Raw genomic sequence first — 23,469 nt, 5'->3', positions numbered from 1 at the left:
TGCATTAGGGTTTCTGTAAAAAAAGAGTTTCTCTATAAGAAAATGAAAGCATTTCTCCATGTTTTAGTGTTCTCTTTGGTATGTTAAATAGGATGGCGCAGCGAAATAAAAAAAATAAGCAGTTCCCCCTAAAGAGGAAGTGTCTTGTTGAAAGACATCTTGACTGGAAGTGCATTACTGCTTTCATATCGGCTTTTGAAGTCAAAATGTTCAGATCGGAGTCAATACCAGTAGTAATTGACTCCCCTCTGAACATTCCAATTGGCTGAAAGGAGGTCACGATCTCTATGAGCTAATAAGAGGAAAATGTGCATAATAAAGGGCAAAGCAGTGACCAAAACGGCAAGTGTTAAAAAGTGCATGGGAAATGGGAACCTGTGCTAAACATGGAAGGTGTACAATTGCGCATTTGGAAGGCGGATCCTATTCTAGGTAGCAACAAAACCATTGGTGCATAAGTTAGAGGGAAGACATGAGTAGTGCAGAAGAACGTTGGAATCAGTAGCCAATAAATGACAGTGGTGGCCAGGAGAAGATGCGGTGTGCATGAGGGGCGCCGAGGCAGTGCCATATTTGCAAAGGGGCACATTGTAATGAATATCAATTAGTTCTAAGGAAACAAGATGGCACGTGGCAGACTGGGAATGGAAACCTGTGTCGGATGAGCAAGGTGTCAAGTATTGCATGAAAAGAGAATAATCTCTGGATTTAAAGATGGTGGCAATCTGGACCTAATGAAGGAGAAACCAGTGCAGGAGGTCTATGTTTAATTAGCCCGGTGGGAAATGCTGCATAAAGAAGGCAATTTAACTGCTGGTATCAAGGAAGCAAGTGTTGCATAAGTAAGATATGGTTATATGTGATTTTACCAAAGATCAAATCAGAGTGGTCAATTTCACTGAAGTCAAAATACCGAAAAAATACTGAATTGTTTGCCCTCTGTTTATCTATCCTTTTAACCCCACCCCCATCCCCACCCATATTAATCCCCTACCCCACTACCACATATATATTTAATTAAAATGTTCACTATCACTCTGTTTTATTTACGGTAAAATGACGGGGTACCTAGGATACGGACGCAGAAGTCGGTGCGGAATAATAAGGCTACATGTGGTGCGTAAGGACGAGAAAATCAAGACTAGATTCTATCAGCAAAGTGAACCATTTTGCATTAGAAAGGGGAAATCAGTGCTGAACAACAAGGAGGCAAATACACATGAAAAAGGAATGGTAGGTGTATGCCAGTGTTGGAGTAAGACAGCAGCAAGTGGTGCACAAGAAAGTGTGAATGAGTGTCAGATAAATATGGCAGGATGGGGAACATTAAGACGGGACGTATGTAGAAAATAAAGAAGGAGCATCTGTGCCATTTAAGACATGCAGCATGTGGCACGCAGGGAAGGGCAAGTCAGTGCGGAATGGAAAAGGATCATTTGGCATGGTAGGGTGGAAGGTATGGGGGGCAATGCCTTATAAATCAAGAATTTTGAATTATTGCCAGATAATCGAGATCAAGTGCTAATGGCCCATAAGGAAAGGAATCCAGGCAATGTAAACAATAGTATTCATGTAACTTTGCTAATATCGTAACTGCTGTGAAGTCTTCTTCGATGGCATTCCCGATGCTTGCAGACTTTGCTTTTTCATGCCGCAGGCAAAGTGTCCCCCAGGCATGGCCATAGGCCTTGTCTGATTGGTACTGTAGACATGTGTATATAGATTGGTACTGTAGCTCTATATAGATATTATCGGGTGGCAATTGCTGCCCTAGAGTTAATGTGAGTTGAACTCCCATAGGATCCACTCAGTAGACTATCGTTAATAACTTTTGATTCGAGTAACGGATTTGACAGAAATTTGAAAATGGTTACGGAATCCAAGACACGCCCAGACTGCAGTTTCATAAAGCTTTGTTAGGAAATAGAAAAGTTATTAGAAAGACAAAGCAGAATTTGTTTCCAAAAGTGCAGTCTACTTCCCATTAATTTTCCCATAGACAAACAAGATACATTTTTGCCAAAGCGCACATCTCAAACCGTTGGATGGATTTGGACCAGGTCTGAAACAACTTGGGCATAAAGCATTGGCTCACGATCCATGCATGATTTGGAGTTATTCCGTGCAGTAGGTATTTAAATATTCGACGGAGAAGGGGGTTCCCCTTCTTAAAAATAGATAGCTATATCTCAGGGATTTACCTGAAACCGTTTTCTTTTAGAAATGCAACAACCACCATCTTGTTTTCCTCTCTATGTGAGAGATAGTCAAGGTTATAGCTGAGGATATGTGCAAATGAAATGCAGGGAAAAAGCTATTTGCAGATCAAAAAACATGCAATCGCCATCATGCTAGATGTGGGGGTAGGGAGGGGTGGCTAGCGGGCACCAAGTGAAATTTTGGAGTTGGGCAAGGGACTGAGTTTGGAACACAAAGCTTTCTGTAGCTTCGGACAACCGACATCTTAAAACATATTGCATCACAGAAACAGTGTGTGTTGTGGGGGGAAAGAGAGAGAGCAGGGGAGGTCATATGAGGAGTGGCGCACTTGATGAGGACATGGGATCAGGAAAGCACTTTATGTCCAGCCGTTTAGCTGATATTCGCTGCTAGAAAGGACTTCGAATGGTGACGTCAGGGGTGGAAAATCACTGCCCATAGCCCGTGACACGATTGCCATCCAGGTCTCCCATCAATGCAGTAACCAAGACCCTGCTTAGTTTCCAAGTGAAAAATGGGCCACACTCTTCACGCCATGTTGCTTGATAAATGAGCCACAGTTACAAGACCACTGGGAGAAATGGGCTGGCCCTTTCCTTGCTTTGAAGCTAAGCAGCTTTAGTTTCGGTAACTGCATGGATGGGTGACTGAATTAACATCCAAATTATTTTATTTTTTTCAACCGTGCTACTGTCAGTCCTTTAAAGTTTTGCACTCAGAGACAATTTTTTGCCTTTTGCCTTTTACTGAATTGCATTCTGGTATTTGTAGTCTCTCAGTCAATAATGAAATAAAACAAGTTATTTTTACAGCAACAGTGGGTTTCCCATTCCAGCAGTAACTGAGACAAACCCTGCTTTGCTTCAAAGCAAAGAAAAGGTCAGCCCCCTAAGGCCATGTTGCCTAATAAATAAGCTCACCTTACAACACCACCTAGAGAAACATGGCCTAAGGTGGCTGGATCGTACCTCACTTTGAAACTATGCAGAGTCGGTCCCAGTTACTGCATGGATAGGAGACAGTCCACAGCCTCAAATGCTGTGTGTTTTAAATATCTCATAACACTTAACATCCACATTATTTTTTAAACCGTGCTACTGTCATACCTTGTGAGCTTTGCACTCAGAGACAATTCTTTGCCTTTTGCCGAATTGCATTCTGGTCGTTGTAGTCTCACAGTCAAGATAGGGTTAATAATGTCACAATTGTACACTTTTTGCCTAACATAGTACCATAAGGATTTATATTTTGGAGTGACACTATGGTATGTGCACTTTTCAAGTTAGCTTTATAGCCAGACATGGGGGCGACAAGGGGAGATGATGAGAGGGCAAGTATGTCAAGAGAATTAGCCCACAATGTGGCGATTTGTTTGCAATCCTGGACACTGATGCAATTATTTTCCCCTGATTGTTGCTGCTTTTCAGGGCACCAGTAAAGGTCACATGTGGTGGGCAGTATACTTTTGTTTCAGAGGGTGAACGCAACCCCTTGTTTTTTTTTTAGGTTGGCAAGCGTGCTCAGGTATTTGGCTACCAGGATTGTACTCAGGTTGTCATGTTTCCAGTGCAGTTGTTTACTCACAAGACCACAAACACTTGTTTTGTGTCGGTATTTTGTTTTACATGGAATATTTCACAACAGATTGCTGGGTTTAAAAGGTGAGCACTTTTTATACTTTGCCAGCATATTAATTGCAACATTTCCTCTCTCTGTTTATTTTTCTGTTGTTCATTACCTTTTTTTAAAGTCTAATGCTTTTTTGTCTTGCGCACTTTCGTCTAAGGAGTAGGTCTATTGAACTACATTTGTATATTTCATTTTAAGATATATGTTCACTTACTGTGCATATATTGATGGGTGTCAGCTTTGGATTTTCACTATGCGGGCAAAAGTGCCTGGGCATCTGCTATTTTTGCAGCTGGCCATTTTTTTCTCTTTTGCGTGCTACTTAAAAGAGGTTAGTTGGGGTTGTGCAATGCATGGCAACTGTCACCATGAGACCACCCATAAAACAAGGGGCTTGTAGCACGCTGCTTAACCAAAGTGTGTAATCCTCAGTAAATCATTTAATCGCACAGGGAATTAACTAAAACAGTAGGAATTCTCAAAGCCTGCAATCAATACAAATCTAGATAGGTATACAGCTACAGTGAATCAGGGCCAAAAAATCACTGGTGACCAGGGTCTCCCTACAGTAACCTTAACAGACCCTGCTTAGCTTCAAAGTGAGGAAAAGGGTAGCCCCCTCAGGCCATGGTACCTAATAAGTAAGGCAACGTAACAAGACCACTTAGAGCAACATGGCCTGAGGGGGACGGCCCCTTCCTCAATTTGAAGCTAAGCAGTGCTGTGCACATATTCATGGGTGTCATCTTTTGATTTTTGCTATGGGTGCAGAAAGTACCTGAGCATATGTTATTCTAGCAGCCGGTCATTTTATTCCTGTTTCCGTGCTGCTTAAATGTGGTTCATTGGGTTTGTGTGATGTATCATAACAGTCACCAAGAGACTGGCCATAAGGAGCTTGGAGCACGGGACAGTACATTTCGGCACGGCCAGTTAGTCGCTTGCTGTTAGGCGCAAACGTTTCGCCACAGGTCCCATTTGGTGGCCGCCCAGATAGACACAGCCAGTTGGGCATAGGGACCTCTCGGTGCAAGGATGTTTTGGCGTGAAACGTCACAATTGGTGAGGCAACAACCTGCAGTAAGTTTGCATTTTGTACCTCTCGGTCCAAGGATGTTTTGACCCGAGAGGCTGCATTTGGCATGAACCTGCAGGCACTTTGCATTTTGTAATATGGATTAAATGTGAAACACATTTATTTACTACAGAATTATAAAACAGAATGGAACATGTATTACACCGTCACTGGGCAACATTATTAAACTACAAAAAAGAAATAGAAACACATTTGTGCTGAATGCTGCCTCACAGCACCCTGGCCTGAAGGAGTTCGAGATGCAGCACTTAACCATTATGCTAGATATTATGGTTTGATTCTCACATGTTTCATACTTATCCTTTTACAATTGGACATATTAAATAGTAGGCTAAGTATGAAATGTATGCACCCTGATGCACTAAGCCATTGTGGCGTAGTGGTTGAATGCTGGTCCTTGAACTCTGGCAAACCAAGGCTCAAGACTTTTAAAAAAAATGTAAACAGTATATTTTGGTAAACACTCTGTATTCTGGACTATGTAGTCTTAACAGGCCTGGCTTCCGTCCAGGTGGCCTCCATCATGGAAACGTGCACCCAGTAACTGCATGATTTTACGATGGTGTTTCGAGCTGCACTACCAATGGCTTAATAATAGTTGTGTGTCTTCCATTGCATGTGAGCCCGTGCAAACAAGACTTTCTTTGCAGCTCACGGGAGGGGCTTGCCACCCAGTCCCATTATTTCCTTAATGTATTGCGCTACTTTAGGCTTTGGAAACGGCAGGGGCAAGTAGACCCCACTGCTCTCCAGCCCCTTTCTCTTACTTTCCCCAGCTGAAAAAAATAGTTTACCTTTTTTCCCCCTCCTCTGATTCTACACTATGTATCTCCTGCTGAAGAACTTACAGATCCCCTATTGCCATTCAACCCAAACAAATAGAGGTGCAGGGAAAATAAAGAATATACCCAAGTTATATGTCTTGTATATATTGTTATATGCCACACATGCCTTGCAATTTGAAATATGTTAATTCAGATTTCCTGTTTACTTTGCATTTTGGGACTTGGAGAATAGGATACTTGATGGAGAAAACAAAACTACAAGTCACAAAGTGCAACAACAAAAAACAAGAACTGGATGGCCATCTTCCGAAATACATGGAGACATGCACACACCCACACACACACCCACACACACACACACACACACACTCACACACACACACCCTGAGAACACACACTCAACATGTCACCATGCTCATATACACAAATGGGTGCACACGCGTGTGCACACACTAGCACATGCCTTCACAGAGCAAATGCACACTGCACGCACAATCCCTCACACACACATTCGCACCATGTACACACACACACGCTCACATCAAACACACACACATTGCATGCATACCCTCTCAGATGACATACACCACCCACTTCTCCTTACAATGCACATATATTCAAAAAGGGGACTACACCATCTGTGGGTAACATTATAAAACAGAAAAAGTTAAATAAAATAAAAATTTACATTTATGCTGAACTCTGCCATCGCAGACCCATGGCCTGCAGGAGTTCAACACACAGCACTTGATGATTATGCTACAGTGATGTTAGTGTTTGTATTCTCACAGGTTTCATACCTAGCCTTTTATCATTGAACTTATTATATTATAGGCTAAGTATGAAATATATGCCTTCTGAAACACCAGTCTATTGTAGCCTATTTGTTAAAGGCTGAGCTTTGAACTCTGTCAGACTAGGGTTCAAGGCTATACGTATTTTTTTATTTAACTAATTTAGTTTAATGTAATTAAAAGAAAAGCGAGGCAACTGGGAGGTGGTGAGGTTTGTTGCAGTGCAGTCCTGTGATCTTAGTGGCATGAGGATGTTTAGAAGTAGTTGCAATGTGAGCCACGTCTAAGCATCCCTCGTGCTGAAATAACAGCGCCAGAATGGTTTTCACGGCGAAAAGGGTGCGCCGAAATGGGCGCTTTCGTGGAATGGCCATGCCAAATCGGCACGTGGCAAAATGACAGCACCAAAAAGTGGTGAACCGCTTGGAGCATGCTGCTTATCCAATGCAAATAATTTAATCTCAATGCACATTGCCTAAAAACATTGTGAGTTCTCAAAGCCTGCAATATGAAGACCATGCTAGGGGTCTGGAAGCATTCTAAAAATCTATGGAATAACAAAACCTTTTAAATTCAACAAAGAAACTGTAGTTGCAGGAACAGCAAGGTAAGCAATACATTATAACAAAACCTTGGAAGTTCAAGGAACAAATGTTAGTTTCAGGGACGTTAAGGTGAGAACTTGATGCAACAAAACCCCTGAAATTCAGCTAAAGCCACATTAACTTCTCACCCCCTGTTGCGCAGCCTATGACCACAATGATGACATTGCAGATCACATCATTGATTACATCACTAATTACATGTTGTACTAGAACACTGATGACATTACAAATCACATCACTGGTGACAACACTAATTACATTGAATATAACTGATTACATCAATAATGGAATATGGGCCTGATTCAAATAGCATTTTCCTGTGTGCAATTATAAAACGCTTCTGTGAATCAGGCACTTAGACATAACTTAATTTATAAGTTATCTCATGAAAAGTTTGATTATCTTAATAACAGTTTAGGCCATGGAACTGGTCATGACAAAGGCTGGGACACTGGCCAGCACCAAAGGCCATAGCTAGTGGAGAGTTAGTGTTACAAAATACCAATGTGCATGGTTAAAAGCCATGCTTAGTAGCCCATCACTTTTTTAAAATATACAGTGGGCAACGTTAATAGCTGTAGTCACTGACCATGGCTAAATGTCACAGCTAGTGCCCATTAATATATTAGAATATACAGTCGTCACAGACAAAGGCCGTGACCACTGGCTAGTATTGTGTTGAAGACCATGACTAGTGAATAGTTATATAAGAAGGTATTATTTGACAAAAGGTGAAAAGCCTCAATGTATTCATTTGTTTGTTTTCTCTTCTACACTTTGCTACAAGCAATGGGCTGGGAGGGAATGCAAACATGCTTCTTCTGGATGTACGGGAAAGTTCAAAATAATGGATGCATTTAAAAACCTGAATGTTTTCAATCCCCACTGCAAAACCCCCAGTCTTCATTCACAATCTGCAGTTTTGTTGCGTTACATTTTCACATTGACGTCCCTGCAACTAATGTTTTTCCCTGAAATTCAAAGGTTTTGTTACAATGTATTGCTCACCATAACGTCCCTGCAGCTGAAGTTCTTTCCCTGAATTTCCAAAGTTTAGTTACAATATATTGCTCAGCATAACGTCCCTGCAACTGAGGTTCTTTCCCTGAAGTTTGAAGGTTTTGTTACAATGTGTTGCTCACCTTAACGTGACTGCAACTGAAGTTTTTTCAGTCAATTTCAAGGGTTTTCGATGCCATTGTTTTTTGCAGGCCTTCAGGCATAGCCAATGGCCACTCATATGTTTCTTTTGGACTCACTAGGTGGCCACGGCCTTTGATCGTGAGTACTATACATGTCATTCAGGCCCAGCGTTTTTATGTTTTCTTAATAACTTTTGCATATTTTAACAAATTGTTCCCAAAACTTCCAGTTTCGTGGAAGGGGTCCTTGACAAACCTTAGCTTTAGAAAATTCCATGAAAATCCATCTAGCCAGTCAAATGTTAATAGCCTCTCTCAACCTCTCTGCTGCAAAACACCAAGACCGATATAAAGGTTTTTAAGGTGCAGCTGGCACCCCGTTCTCTGTTGAATATTTTCAAAACTACTTGATTGATTTATCCTAAACTAGTCAAGAAACTTAAGTACAAGCATTGTTCCCAAGTTGTGTCTTATTTGGTCCAAATATGCCTAGCGATTCTCATGCTACGGCTTTTCAAAAACTGCACTTTTTCTCTATAGGAAATTGAAAGGGCCCAAAACTGTGAAACTGTGGTGTTTTGTTTTCTTCATAAGGTTTTCATTTTTTAACGCTTTGTTCTCAGAATTTGCAGTTTGAGTGTGGGGGGGCTTCACAAACATTTTTTTTTAAACATTTTATCAAACTCCGTCTAGCAAGTACACGTTATTAGTAATAGTATTTTGGGAAAATTGCAGCTTTTTCATTTCTGAAATGCCTCTCTGCCACTTTGCTGCAAAGTATCATGTGAAAAATTCCTATAGCACAGCCAAAGGTCATGCTCACTGGCCAGGACTGAAAGCCCTGGCTAGTGGGCCCAAAATACATTTATAGTGGCCACCACCTAAGGCTGTGTCCACCAAGTGGGTGTAAAAGAAACATATTGGGGGAACATATCAGTGGACAAAAAAATATGGTATAACAAAACCCTTAAAATTCACTGAAACAATTTAGTTAAAGTGCAGATAAATTGCCCAGATTTCAGGCAAATAAACCCTTGAAATTCAGCATATGTGGGAAGTCATGACCAGCTTAACGCAGCGCGTTCCTGTTGCAAAGCCCATGAGCACATGCATACTATAAGAAAAGGGATTCACAATGACAGCATTATGGGGGACATCATTGGGAGCACACAGAGTAAAGCTGGTCATGACTTCCACATCCTCTGAATTTCAAGGGTTTTGTTGCATTAAATCTGGTCAACTTACCTGCACTTTAACTAAAGTTTTTTTCATTATATATAGTAGTATAGTCAATTGAGCCAAGTCACAAATTCCACACCACCACCTAGTAGCCATCGCTGGAATGCACCTCTAATTCTGAGTCACATCAGCAAGGCATTATGGGTATGAAAATTAGCCCAAATGTAAGCCTTTGGCTCTAGGAAATTGGCTTTGTCTTAGAGGGCACACAGAATAGTTAAGATGGTCCTCCTCCGAGTCAAGGAACCATTGATTTCTTCCCTGATGGTCTTGGGTGGATCTTCAGGTAGTCATATTTCTAGCCCCTCACTAGGGGCAGTGTGGCAACCTTTCTGGAACTCACTGCCACCCCACATTCTTTTCCATACCTCCGCCTGATAGCACTTTCTCTACTCGTCTTCACCTCATCTGTCTGTCCTTTCTCCAGATTTCCTTCCTCCGTCTTCTTTGTGATCTCGCCCTCCTCCAACACCTCCCTTCTCGCTAGTGATGCCACCCCTGCCTCTCAATGATTCTCTTTCTCTAACCTTGCTAATTTCTCCTAATGATTCCCTTTCTCTATCCTTCTTCCTCTCTCCTGATGGATTCCTTATACCTTCCTTCCTCCTTCCTCCTGATCTTTTCCTCCTCATCCATGCTCCTCTCTTTTCTCACTCTTGCTGATTATTTCCAAACGTCCACACTAACATGGAAGTCTGTCCCCTTTTTTGTAATATGGCCTGCAGGCAGTGGGGTTAAATAAAATGTTTAAATATTTTGAGTAGGTGAACCTATGAGTTATTTAATGAGTTGCTGTGCAATTGGTCTACATCTTTTGGTACCGCACCACCCAAAGTGCATCGAAAGAACTTTCAATGGTTATTAAAGTGCCCTCTTCCATGCAGTCCCTGGGCGTAAATGTCCAGGCCACCATCGTTGACTCAGGCCGCCCTGTCATGGTGGTTCCCTGATTATGGTATGCTCACCTCTTTTCCTGGTGCGTCTTTCCCGTTTCTCTGATTCTGGATATTCACAGTGTGAACCGTTCTCTATACTTTTCTAGCCTTGCGTAAGTGGCGTTCTGCAGACCACGAGCGTGCATTCAATTGGTCTCAGCATATAATGTTTGCGGGCCACAATCACGTTCTGTGTGCTCGACAGAGAACCTACATGATAATTGGTATCAAGGAATCTGCTATATTTATCCTCCCTGGTTTAGATCACTTAGCTGGTGCTGTCCTCTGGCTGTCAGGGTGCTTCACTCACCATTTCTCGGCCGCAAATGTGTGACAGCCACAGTATCTATCCTCAGCTATCCATTGCTTTTCAATGGCTGCTCATGAGGCTTGATAGTTTATAAGATTGGGGGAAGCAAATGGCAGAGAACTAAGGCACCCCCCTCAAAGAAATTGAGCTTGAATTGTCTCAGTATGAGTACGGTGATAACAGGAACATCAAATATCTCCTGTTCTTAAAGTACCATCTAAATGTGTGTTGTTGTCACAAGGACTGCGTGCCTCATGAACAGAACAAGTCCAGCGTGGGCTCTTGTAGTCTATATTTAAATGGATGGAAGTTATTTGAAATACCACATCTTTATCGTTACCACCATAATAACTATGCCCTTTAGTGTTTTCCTGACATGCTTAACATACATGAGAACGTCGAGTCCTTAACAGCACTTCTTAACATGATTTATGAATGTCAGGCACTGTTGCTGAATCCCCCTACACAGTCGGTGAAGAAACCTAGGACAGGCAAGCAAGTGTTAAAGGCATTTCAAGGGTCCCGTCAGAAATCTCCCCATCATGCATTGCCGAGGTGGCAAAAGACATGTCTGGTTCATGAGTGGGGTGACACAACGGAGAGCAGGGCGCCTGACTCAGCGAGACAGCAAGTAATTAGGATAAGCGCCCATCTAGTATTTGGGATAAAACTAGGACTTTGAGTACGGAGATTGTTGGGTGCTCGTTCCAGTCAATAGAGATAGAACGGAGCATTTCACGTTCGTGTGCTAGATGGCCATTGCCAACACAAACTCCCGCTTCCTCTCCACCTCCCCGTTATGTTCAATTCGACGCCTCAACCTTCGCCACACAGACTATTAACACATCACATAACGTCTCCTGGTCTTCAAACAGATGAAGCCAAAAGCGAGTCCGGCCTCTGTGACTGGTCAGCCCCCTTTGTGAAGGGTCTTCCTCAACACCACAGTGTCCATTTCAATGGAAAGGCCTTCAGTTTGCCACCCTTTTCTGGTGTTCTGCTTTGCTGAGTAGTGCGCGCGGCTTCTCCTTGATTCTGCCGCCAAATTCGCTGAATCGAGCTGCATTGGTGTGAATAGAAGAGCGCAAGGAATGTTTCTTTTTGCTTGAAAATATACACACAGAAATCCTGCATAGCAAAACGTTCTCAGATGTGAGGGGTCTGGTAGTATTTCTCTGTATGTTTATAACGCACAAGTCATGTGTGTGCGTGGGCCTCAGTTGCTTCCTCCAAGCTGTTAGCACTGAGGCGCCGTCTCGGCTGTAATGAGGCGGTGATGGCTAGAGCAGGAGTCCAGGGTCGGACTGGGACAAGAAATAGGCCCGGACACCCAACAAAAAGCGGCCCACCCCTCGCCATCAAAAAGTGGCCCACCCCACGCCTCACGGCGAAAATGACATCCCGGGAAGTGATGAAACACGACCTTTCACCCCTTGACAAAACAGGAAGTGGCATCAAATAGCATTGTTCCTAAGTACACTACGAAAAATATGATTATGATTTCACTAACGTGCTATACATTTCATATAAGAATGGATCACCATATGTATCATTAAAATCTGTGTGTATAAATCCATATTTTAAATTACTGTGAATGCAAGCAGACATCCAAGGCGAAATTATATGTTATTGCATAGCACTTATGCTTAAGCTCTTTTTTATAGAACAAATATGCATACAATATCACTCAACTCATGTTGGTACTTGTTTATCGACCTCAGAAGGATGAAGGACTGAGATGGCCTTGCTGGTATTTGAACCTGCAGATCTCACACACACATTGCAACAGCAAGCGCTCAACTCACTGAGCTATCATATCGGCTATAGTAAAAGGAGTAATTATTCTGTAGTGGATACCATTAAACTGGTAACTGAGATTTAACAGCAGGCCAGTTAAGTTCATCTGCAGGTCTGGTGCAAAGTTGGCCGCATGTCAAACCTGCGTGCATCTACTTTCAGGCTTCAGAGGTTGGCAAAATAGGGAAAGCAGCACACTCACAGGACATCCAGTGCTCTGAGCCCTCATTTCATCATACTGTATGAGGTAGTGAGTGCTCAGAGTATGCAAACAAACATCCTGAACAGTATGCCAGGGAGATAGGAAAGATAGACACTTTACAACAAAGCATTAATTGTGGCACAATGAAGTCAATGGCCACTTGATGTGCTATGGTCAAATATTTCTACACTGTACAGAAGCTTTTAGGCACAAGGATTTTGTCAAGTGACCGATGACACCGAGATGGAATGTCTTGTGAGGATTGTAACAGAGACAACGGCAGAAAAAAAAACATCCTATTATTGCGAAAAGCAAAATACATAGTTCGAAATGGATGCTTTTTCTACTCTAAAATTGGTTGTTTATCAGTAATACAACTGCACAGCTCAGGGTGGCTGGACAGACAATACATACCCAAAGTCTTCATACCTCAGCTCTCAGGGCCAGGCTCCTAGAATCTCTCTGTTTCCGCTGTCAGGCTGTGGCGCCTGTGGGTGGCTCTCGGGAGCCGGGCCAGCCGGCTGCTGGGCTGGCTGCCTGTGTGCCCTGGGTCTCTGGGCGGGCCTCAGTCTGGCTACTGCACTGTTCGCTGGCTGCTGCTGTAGTCCTTCCTCCTCATGTCTGTGTGCGGGCCGCAGTTCTCTCTCTGTGCAGCCCGTGGGTGGCCAAAATCATGCCCCAGCAGCAGGGTCAGAGGCCCAAAAATCCTCAGTCAGTCACATGGTGTGACGTGAGTCGTGGCGGCATGGAGTCTGAGTCGGCGGCTGCTGCAGCCACATTTTCATTGGCCCATTGGCCTGTTGGCGGCCCCCAGGCACAACAAGTTGCTTTCAACTTTGCAAAGGGAAACAAATTTGTTGCTTCCTGCAAAGTTGAAAGGAACTTAATGTGCGTGCCGGCGCCACTGTGCCCTGGTCCCAGCCAGGCCCAGCCCAGCCCTGCAGGCAGCCTCCAGGCTCCAGCCTGCCCAACTGCCCAGACCCAAATGCACCCATTCCATCACCTTCTAAGTAACCATCTTGCGACTCCAGACGTCCCAGTGGGGAGGCAACTGACTATCTTTTACTTTGCAATGAAAATGCTCAATGCTGTAGATTGCCTTGCGAGGCCAGCGTGTGTGGCATAAAATGGTTGCCAGTGACAATACCGTGTGAAACTCGGTTGCACACATTACATATTGGAAATCAGCCTCCCGCTAACCCATTTACGCTTGTGTCGTCTGTAGGGCCTGTGAGTAGATTATCCATGCTCTGCAGATGGCAGCGCGGCACGTAGTCATACTTTCAACTTCTCAATGGCACATCATGGATTGGTCCAGGCTGGATTATAAGCAAACACTCTGCGCCCATATCCTATGTTAATGTTCACACCAGAAGCATGTGGTAGATTATTGGGCATGTGGGAACACTGTTAATACTACTCCAACATCTTTGCATCACATTATCTTGCAAACATTGATGAAATATATAGAAGCTGTGTTTCATCGGAATGTTCGGCAGTCTTAAATAAATTGTGTGATTTACAGTACCTGCAATAAAGCTACTGTCACAGGAGGCGTGTCGTGCCTCATTATGCCCACTTAAAAACTCTTCTCAATTGGGTTAACCAGGGTGAGAGCAATTCACGGCTGTTTGTGTGGCATTGTGTTTTGTTGCAGTGCGTTATGTTTTATTATGCAGTTGTGTGTAAAGTATTTTATGTAATGTGGCACGATAATATGTGGTGTACTATTATGGTGTGTATTAGCTGTATTGTGCTATGCTGTATTTTTGTATTTTATGTTCTACTGTTATGTAGCGCTGTGTAATGTGTTTTGTAGAGTTACGATACAGGTGTTAGTTTACTTAGTTTGCATGCTGGCCAGCCACAGGCCCCCTGGGGTGGTGGCACGTTGACAGCCGCCGGCCTGGTGGCGGCCACGCCCCTCACCTTTGCATGCTGCAGCAGCATTTGAATGATACATTCAACATGTGTTACCTTGCTTTGATGAATGATGCTATTGCAGGTGCTTTATTTCCCATTTATAATTTTATTTTTCTTGTTTTTAAATTATTTTTTGCTTTTCTTCAAACCGGCTCAGGCGGGGGCACAAACTGGTCCCCAGCGACTACACACGATTTCGGCCCGGCCATGGGCCGAGTGGCAGATGGGCCAATCCGACCCTGAGTAAGACCAATGGTGTGCTCTACAGTCATCTACATTGGGATAGGCTGGGAGTATGCAGTGTCTTTTAATTGGAGTCAATGAAAATGAGCAAAAACTCCCTTGCATCCAAATTGATTACCACCGCCAGGAGGTGGGATACATGGGTGTCAGGGCAAGAGTTAGTTGACAGGCATGGGAATGGGGTGACCAGAAAAGCTACGGGGGAAGATCCACATAAAAGCAAGGGGTAGGGGAGATAGATCAGGTTGCAGAATCAACAACAAAAAATGGAAAAGGGAATGAACCCCTTATCCAAACAAAATATAGATCTGACATGCTGTGCTCCTTAGCCACTAGGTTCTGGGGTCCTGCTTTCTGAAGTGGGGTATTCCTATCTAAAAGGTTTAAGGTTTCGAATCACTTCCCAAACCCCACCCACTATCAGGAATAGTTTCCCCTTAGTTTCTGGGGTGCCAAAGAAAAGATAACTTTTGACATGGGCCGTGGACATCAAATCTACTGTTATCCCAAGTCATTCTCTCTGGACAACTGCATGTTGCCTATCAGGGCAATGATCACACTCTCCAGCTGTGTAACGTGAAAACGATATCCATGATAGTTGCGGGAAACTAAGCCAGCAGCTTCTTCCCCATTTCCTCAGTCGTTTATGGACATATATGTAACGATGTGCTGTATATAGAAAAAGGGACGCATAGCAGTGCTGTGCATACCGATTGCGATGCACAAGGAGCATTGCACGGAGGCTGACACGCAATACAGACTGGAGACCGAAATGGGACATTTAGCTAGTCAAGGAAAAGTAGGGTGAGGCAGCAGGGAGAGGGCCTGAGGAGGGGAGTGTTGGGCTGCACAGTGGAGCAGGTGAGGGGGAGACCATGAAAATACCCTGGGGTGGGGGAGTGAGCTGAGGGATGGGATTTACCGGTTTTCCCGCCACAACTTCAATTCATTGGTCAGCAGAAGTCAAACCTAAATCTGTGTATACATTACATGAAGAGCTGCTGGTAAGATAGCTCAGCGAGTTGAGCACTTGCTGCTGTGATCTGATTGTGATCTCCAGGTTGCAGGTTCGAATCTTGGCAAGGCCAACTCAGCCTTTCATCCTTCCGGGGTCGATAAATGAGTACTAATTTCGGTTGGGTGATATTGTATGTAAATATGTTCTCTGTAAAGTGCTTTGGATTAAGGCGCTATATAAATAACTTATCTTTTTGATGATAAGTTACAGAGGGTATCATGAAATATATTCTATCTACCATGTAAATGAAAACAAATGCAAATAAATAGTCATCATTTACAGAAGAAAGGATTAACAGTGAGAGAGATGGATTGGGCTGTAAATTGCAGTGTCTGGATTTAAGGTTGGGGGTACTGGAGGAATAGGATTGTTTTTGGATATCGCCTGAGTTGCGCAAACGGTGTGGAAAATCTTAAGTGTGGAGGCAGACCGTTGAACAGCATAACAACGGTTGGCAAGTTCTGTTCTTGGCGGCTTTCTGCACATCCAGTTGAATGCTGGACACTCATGGTTCTTTTTTTTCTTCCGAGAGGTTAAGCTAGCGGGCCAGGCAGTCCTGTCTGCTCGTACGAAGGAATTGAACCTAATGTGTTGCATGAGGGAAAGATAGTGAAATTCTCTCAAGATTGGAGCGATGCACCCACCTTTCCTATACCTGTTGATTATGCATGCCCAGGCTTGCAAGATGGTCCTGAGAGGTGGCAGCTGGCAGGCTAGTGAGCAGGGCAATATGGGAGAGCACTAGGACTTGTCCAGCAGTGTAAAGGTTTGAGGGCAGTTTCACAGGTTTCATTTCTCAGATGAATCTTGGCTTGTACCACACTATTTTGCTATTCCCAATGCATGTTGTTTGCATGCCCATGTCAAAATAGAATCCAAGTGGCTCTGCAACTCATTATTGTGTGGAGGAGAAGCCCACCAGGCCCCTCATAGATATCCAGTCCTATATTTAGCTTGGTGTGAGTTCCTCCTTGAAGTTCAAGTGCATTGATGACATCTAATACCTGGGATAAGACTGCAACTCTAAAACGAAGGCATGATTTTGGTTTCCGGATGTTGAGCACTAACACTACTTTATGGTGTAGCTCGGTGGCACCGGCATTTTGTTGGAATCTGATTTCCAATTCTGCTCCCGGTCCGCTCAGTGGTTCCATGAACAGATGGAATATTGTTGGAGAGAGGACAGTTGCCTTGAGGACACTTGAGGTGATGAGGCAAAGGGAAAATGTTGAAGTCTCAATCTGAGTGAGTTGATGTCCTTCTGACTAAAAGGAGGCGAGTCATTTGAGTATTATTTGACTGATATTTACCATAATTGAGAGAGTGAGCAGGAGGTTCTTGTGTTATCAAATGAGCCATTTTTCCGAAGCCAATTTCAGAGTGGTACATTTCATTGCGGTCAAAACACCGAAAATATGAAATTAATATATATATAGGGTTGAGGGGTAAGGGGTTAAGTTAAAATGAGTCGGGATGGGGTTGGGCTTATCAGGATAAAAAAAACAGGGGGTTGGGAGAGACCCCCCACATTAAAAAAAAATCAAAAATAAATCAGTGTTTTTCAGTATTTTGGCCGCGATGAAATGCACCTGTAATATCACATATAACCATCACATGCGGCGTATATATCCATGTGGATGAGCAGGCGGGGTCTCTCCTGCCGATGAAGCAGAGAGAATCGTGCATTCCCTGCATGGAGCAGCTTTTGCTGCTCCATCCTGGATGGAAGCCAAACTGTAGGGGTGACGGACCTCGTTGTCATTGATGTGGCGATGTTGCTGCAGGACAGCAATACTCCCTGGGATCGTTTTAAGGAAAGGTCGCAGTAGGACAGCGTGACAAGTGGGTGGAAGCCTATAGGTGAGGAAACATACATATCGTAAGGACTTTCACCCACTAATTGGTGCCTCATATTGATGTCCCAAGGAACTCCAGATAGGGCCCGACTAATGGTGCCTCCAAACGACCGGGCACCTTCACCCAGATTCAGGGAATCACTGCACGGGCACGAGAACCGGAAATGCACCGGGATATTTGTGCCTGCCACTGCTGCGCATGGCGAATCTGAGGCAATCTCCACCATCAGAGATATGCAATGCCAGCCACCCTCTCACACATGGAAGCCATCATTGCTCGTCTGATTTCAATGGATTGCACCTGATTTTTCTGGCATAGGGAAAAAAGGGCCCAACCCACTGAAAGCAAGCTGGTACACAGGGATCCGAATTAGCAGGCATGGTTGCTGGCATGGGGATTTACAGCACAATGCAGGAACCTGCATGCAGAATCTGTGCTTGTAAATTCCCAATGGCATGGATGTGAGGAAAGGTGGGGCAAGTCTTTTCCCACACTAACCCTTACTTGCTCATTGAACAGAATGAGGGCGTGCCTGGTGCGCTAGGGCAGTGGGCTCACTCAATGTGTGTTACTTTTGCCTTGTTGGAAATCCACCCCTCTCTTGAGTTGAAATTAGAATGATCTGAAAACTAAAGATTGTGGTAAAAGCCCAGTTGTCAAAGAAGAGCAGAACATTAGTAAAACAGCTTCAAACTTGTCCATTCCTGAAGGCCTACATGCCGTGTCTCTTCCTGTTCTCTATGAAACCTTACAAGCGCCCCCTTCTCAACTGTCCATTCAGCTGCTTGCTCCGTGTGCTGTTGCACGCCGATTCTCAAGTCACTTATTCTGCTTTTCTAAGGTGTGTTGAGGATGTCCACATCGGTGCAAAATCGACCACCAAGTGAAGAATTAATAGAGGTGGGCACACTCCCGGGAAATGGTTGACGATCAACCAATATTTCTCCCATCTCAAGTTGCAATTTCTAGAGCAGAAGTTATTAAAACGTGCTTGGTCGTCATTTGGAAGTCGCTGGCTTGGCAACCACCTCCTCTATCAATAGATTTTCAAATTGTATTTTTGAATAATTGAATTTGTGTTGATTGTGTAAGGATTTCCAGGGAGGGACATTTCCGAAAACATACCATATAACGAGGTTTGAAGATAGGAGTAAAAAAAATTCACTCGCATATGACAAACTTAGACCCATACTTTCATTAAGTTACATGGATACAATGCAGCTTAGAAATACTAAAGAGGGCAATCATTCAATTAAAACATACCACAAACGTATAATGGTGGCCTACTGTCAATGACTGACAATATGAACTTTATTCCATTTCAGGGCTTAATGTAGTTATATATCACTGCTTTGAAGATGATGTTGACTTGCAAGCTTGAAAGCCTTCTGCATACTTACTGGCCTCCGTAAACTTGTCCTTTTCTTCCATTGCAGATAGTGCCCTGTTTGAAAGTTACACCGAGGGAGAAATCCGAGAGCTTGTTTCGACCCTTGTGGAGCGCTACAGAGAGTCGATGAACTCTGGAGAAGATGAGCTTCCTTCCTTCATAAAAGGTGTGAACAGAATGAAGCGAGCACGGGCACGGCACAAACCCTGTGAACTGAAGGAACTTGAGGTCAGCGTCAGCGAGCTGGGCCTGGGATATGAGTCGGACGAGACCGTCCTTTTCAGATACTGTAGCGGTACGTGTGACGCAGCCCTCAGGAACTATGACTTGTCTCTTAAAAATATGAGGAGCAAAAAGAAAATCAAGAAGGAGAAGATCAGGGCCCGGCCCTGCTGCAGGCCGCTGGCATATGATGATGACGTTTCATTCTTGGATATACACAACCGTTACTACACTGTCAAGGAGCTATCAGCCAAAGAGTGTGGATGTGTGTAGTAAGGGACGCTTCCCTCAAGAAAGACACAAATGGTCAAAATACCCAAAACAGTGGCTGGAAGGGAAGAGCTGCTAAGTTAAAGGGGCCAGTCGACAGGACAACCGCAATCACCGGGCTGCTCACAAACATATGAAGTGACCACGGCGTATGTGTCACAAAGGCCCAGTGGGCATGGCTACTGTTTCAAGTCTACCTCAGTTTTGTAGTAGGACTCAAGGAGCAACCACAGGACAAGTATTTGGTTGCATGTGTCTATGGCTTGTTCACGACAGGATATTAAGGAGTATTTCCAGACTTTGGCACAGGCCTCACATTTTCCGACGCTGATACAAGTTGGGAGCTCAGAAGGAACAAAGAATCACTCATGAAGTAGTGCATTGAGGAAATACTTCTTTGTTGTCCTCTGTGAAGGGATCTTCAGTAAGGTCCCTGACACACCCTGTCCCGTGTTGATGCCGAACAAAACAAAACAAAAAACAATCAAAATATTTGTGGTCCTTCATTTCCAAAAATGTTATTTAAAATGGCGTCCACATTCTTTATTACAGTGCAATCCTTGCATGAAACATAAGCTTATGATTCAAGGCAGCATGGCCCAAGATCGGGCACATTTCCACGAGCAAGATATATTTTCGAAGTTTGAAGCAAAATACAACCAAAGTTGTCCGTGCTTGCCACCAAATACATGAAAATACCATTTTCTGATTTTTCGATGTTGCTGGCTAGATGTGGAAATTAAAGAAATACTCTTTTATATCTTAAGACCATATGTTACCATTATTTTATTGAACACGTATATGCATTGTCTGTAAATGTACAGGAATATCTATATATATAAATATATATGTATAAATATTGGTGGAGATTTTCAAATATATACTATATCATACATCCCTGGCCTTGCTACCATTCTTCAAAGGTTCCCTTCAAATCTACTGAGGTAGATCGTATAACCTGTTTGACCTCTGCCTTGTTGTGGAATGAGGTGTTCTTCAGAATTTTATGAGAACGCCAAATGTTACATTGAAAGCCTATGTGGTTCATGCTATTGTCCCTGACCGGAAACTCTAACAATAAAACAATTCCAGTGCATCAGACTCACAGAGCGGCCATGAAAATGTGTCCTTATTATGTTTATTTATGAATTGAACACAGATTTCAGAACAAATGTAATCAGTCGAGTGCTCAATGCTGAGATCAGTGTCCAACCGGCAGGTCACCGGTTTGAATCCCGCGGTGCCAGCTTAGCCTTTTTTACCTTTAAGGTTGCTAAATTAAATATCGCTAGATCAGGTGACAGCAGCACCTAGCATTATAGAAAAATGGCACAACAGCCACTTTTACTCCTTCCTAAAAACTGTCAAATAATACCAACCAAAATAAATGGGGAGTACAAATATTCCCCAAAAACTCGGAAACAATGGAAACATGGGAGCCTGGCCTCGCTTCCACCCCCAGGCTTTGCAAGGTTCCGCAGATATTTGGGGTCAGTGGTACCAGCCCAGCAGTGCCATAAGAAGCAGCTCTGTCATTACTGCCTGATCTGAAGAAGAACTTTAATGTAAGAATGCATTTTTTTTATGAGCATGCATTGCTGGGTGCAAACAAGTGTGGATCACACAAAAGATATGTTTGAGAGTTCAAATATATATGCATTTGCCTAGAAAATACATCCATTGTGATTGGATATGAATTGTTTAGTCCCTAACAAATCATCTTACTTCCATCTTCAAAAAATAGGGAGTAAAATGCTCCCACTTCAAAATCTTATCTGGAGCCTTATGAAAAACGGTTTAAGCTAGCACTACAGAAAAGCAAACACATGGGTATAGTTATTATTAATATTATTACTTAGTCTACACTCTTTAACACAACATGGTTACTATACAAAATATGTAATAACATTTGTTGAATGTGTTACTTTTACACATAAAAGACAGTATCAAAACATGAACCATGACATGGTTGAACAGGCTGTCAGCTGACGGCCAATGATGCGCTCTCAATGGAACTTATTACAAATAATACAAAGTAATGTTTTGTTTAGGAGTGTTTTTTTATTGAGTCTAAGGGCCTCATTACGAGTTTGGAGGCAGCCATGGAGCTACTAGCACCATGGCTGCCTCCAAACTGGGCTCCATTACCCGGTTCCTGCAATGAGGAATCACCGGGTCATTCCGACATAGGAGCACCTGGTAATTTCTCCTTGCAGGAACCATTCCCCATTCCCATTTGAGCCCCCATAGGGCTCAATGGGAATGGGGATGGAGGTAACAACGGGCACATTACAAGTGTCCCGTTGTTACTTCCCTCTTCCCCTCGCGGGACCCAGAAAAGACGTCTGGTTTTACCAGACGTCTGATCCGGTACCGCAAAGGGAACCTTGTAATCGGCCCTGACGGAATGAAGGGGGCCGGTCCCGTGCCGGCCCCCTTCATTCCGTCAGCGCCAGGGTCATAATGAGGCCCTAAGCATTACAAAATGGAGGTTTCAGTAAAAAATTAATCTGTTCCGCTCAGATTAAGCTCCGTCGAGCATGGGCTTGTGGCGATCAACTAGAGGTGCATTTTGAATGTGAAACAAATGGGCCGCATTTATAGGGGTTGTGAGGTTTCCAGGGGCCGAGCGTGACGTGGGGGAGGCGGCCATCTTCCCAGCAGGGCCCCTGCCTGAGGGCCCGTGAGCCTCTCCGCGGCCCCTTCCTTGTGGTTCCTAGCTGTCATTTCTTTCTAGAAGCAGAAAAACAGGCATGAGGTCATTTTCAATGAACATTGGAGAGAAAAATTAGCTGTGACTGCATTTCAAACCCCACAATGTGATGTGGAGGGGCAGACACTACTAGATGGCACACATAACGAATTTTTGTATGTTTAAATCACACATTACACAATTTCCAGTGCAATGAAACGTTTCAGCGATTTATTGGAACAAATCCCTAGTTTTTTTTTAAACTACGAGGGAGGTTGAAGATGAAAAACCCATGCAACAATTTGATGATGCTTCCATGTATGTCGCTGTTATTCACTCTTTTCTAAAGTATAAAGGCCAGACTTTGAATGCGCATGACAGCAAAGCAGTTGCACGTTTGCCAGACGCAGGCCTCAAAATTTAATTCTAGCCACTGGCAAGTGATAATTCACTCTTGGAGAGCCAGGTGGTGTGCTGTTTGCTTGTGGAGGATTGGCGTTCATGTCAGAGGGCGAGTGACTTTTTGTACCTGGTTAGTGGGGGCTTGCAACCTGAAATTTTAATCCCTGGCAGATGGTCTAGGATTGGCCATAGGGCCACTCACCGTGTTTAAGCCAATAAGGAAGCAGAGTTTCATGTTTTCTTCTTCACTTCCAAGATGTACCTCTTTGATGCGATGGACACTGTCTGGGAGACACTAGACTGGCTGATACTGTTCATTCAGCTGTAGGCAGAGGACGGTGAATTACCTCCTGGCAAGGAAGAATGCAGACCTTACAAGAAGCGGCCTCTGCCAGGTTGAAGAAATGCATCCGAAGAGGCGTGGACAGTTGTCCAACTCCATGCCTCGAGGGCTCAATGCCAGGTTTTTGGGATACCCCTCATTAATATTCATGAGATAAATTTGCATACAATTATTCTAGATCCTAGCCCTTGAGGGGTTGGACAACCCGGAGTTAGATTCTACATGGGTGATAGCACCACTAGTCATGCATTCGCCCCTGCCTAGTGGCACCCACCAATTTACTACCACAGATCTCAACTCCCCTGTACTGTGTCCACTGAAGTGAACCTTGCTAGGTCATTCTTTGCATTTCACA

At 43.7% G+C, this 23,469-nt stretch overlaps 1 protein-coding gene across 4 annotated transcripts in view; it reads left to right on the top strand.

Annotated features, from left to right (window-relative positions):
- Positions 1–20,570, top strand: part of NRTN (neurturin) — a 481,761-nt gene extending 461,191 nt beyond the window's left edge. For all 4 annotated transcript variants that reach the window (XM_069649591.1, XM_069649593.1, XM_069649592.1 and 1 more), the window contains one exon: positions 19,232–20,570. In XM_069649591.1, the coding sequence (XP_069505692.1) occupies positions 19,232–19,680 (449 nt within the window). In that variant the 3' untranslated portion in view covers positions 19,681–20,570. The remainder of the gene's footprint in view (positions 1–19,231) is intronic.
- The last annotated feature ends 2,899 nt before the right edge of the window (positions 20,571–23,469 follow it).

The sequence above is a fragment of the Ambystoma mexicanum genome, chromosome 1p (genome assembly GCF_040938575.1).
Source record: "Ambystoma mexicanum isolate Mex_15411 chromosome 1p, UKY_AmexF1_1, whole genome shotgun sequence".
NCBI classification, from domain to species: Eukaryota; Metazoa; Chordata; class Amphibia; order Caudata; family Ambystomatidae; genus Ambystoma; species Ambystoma mexicanum.
This window is presented reverse-complemented; position numbering and strand designations above follow the sequence as displayed.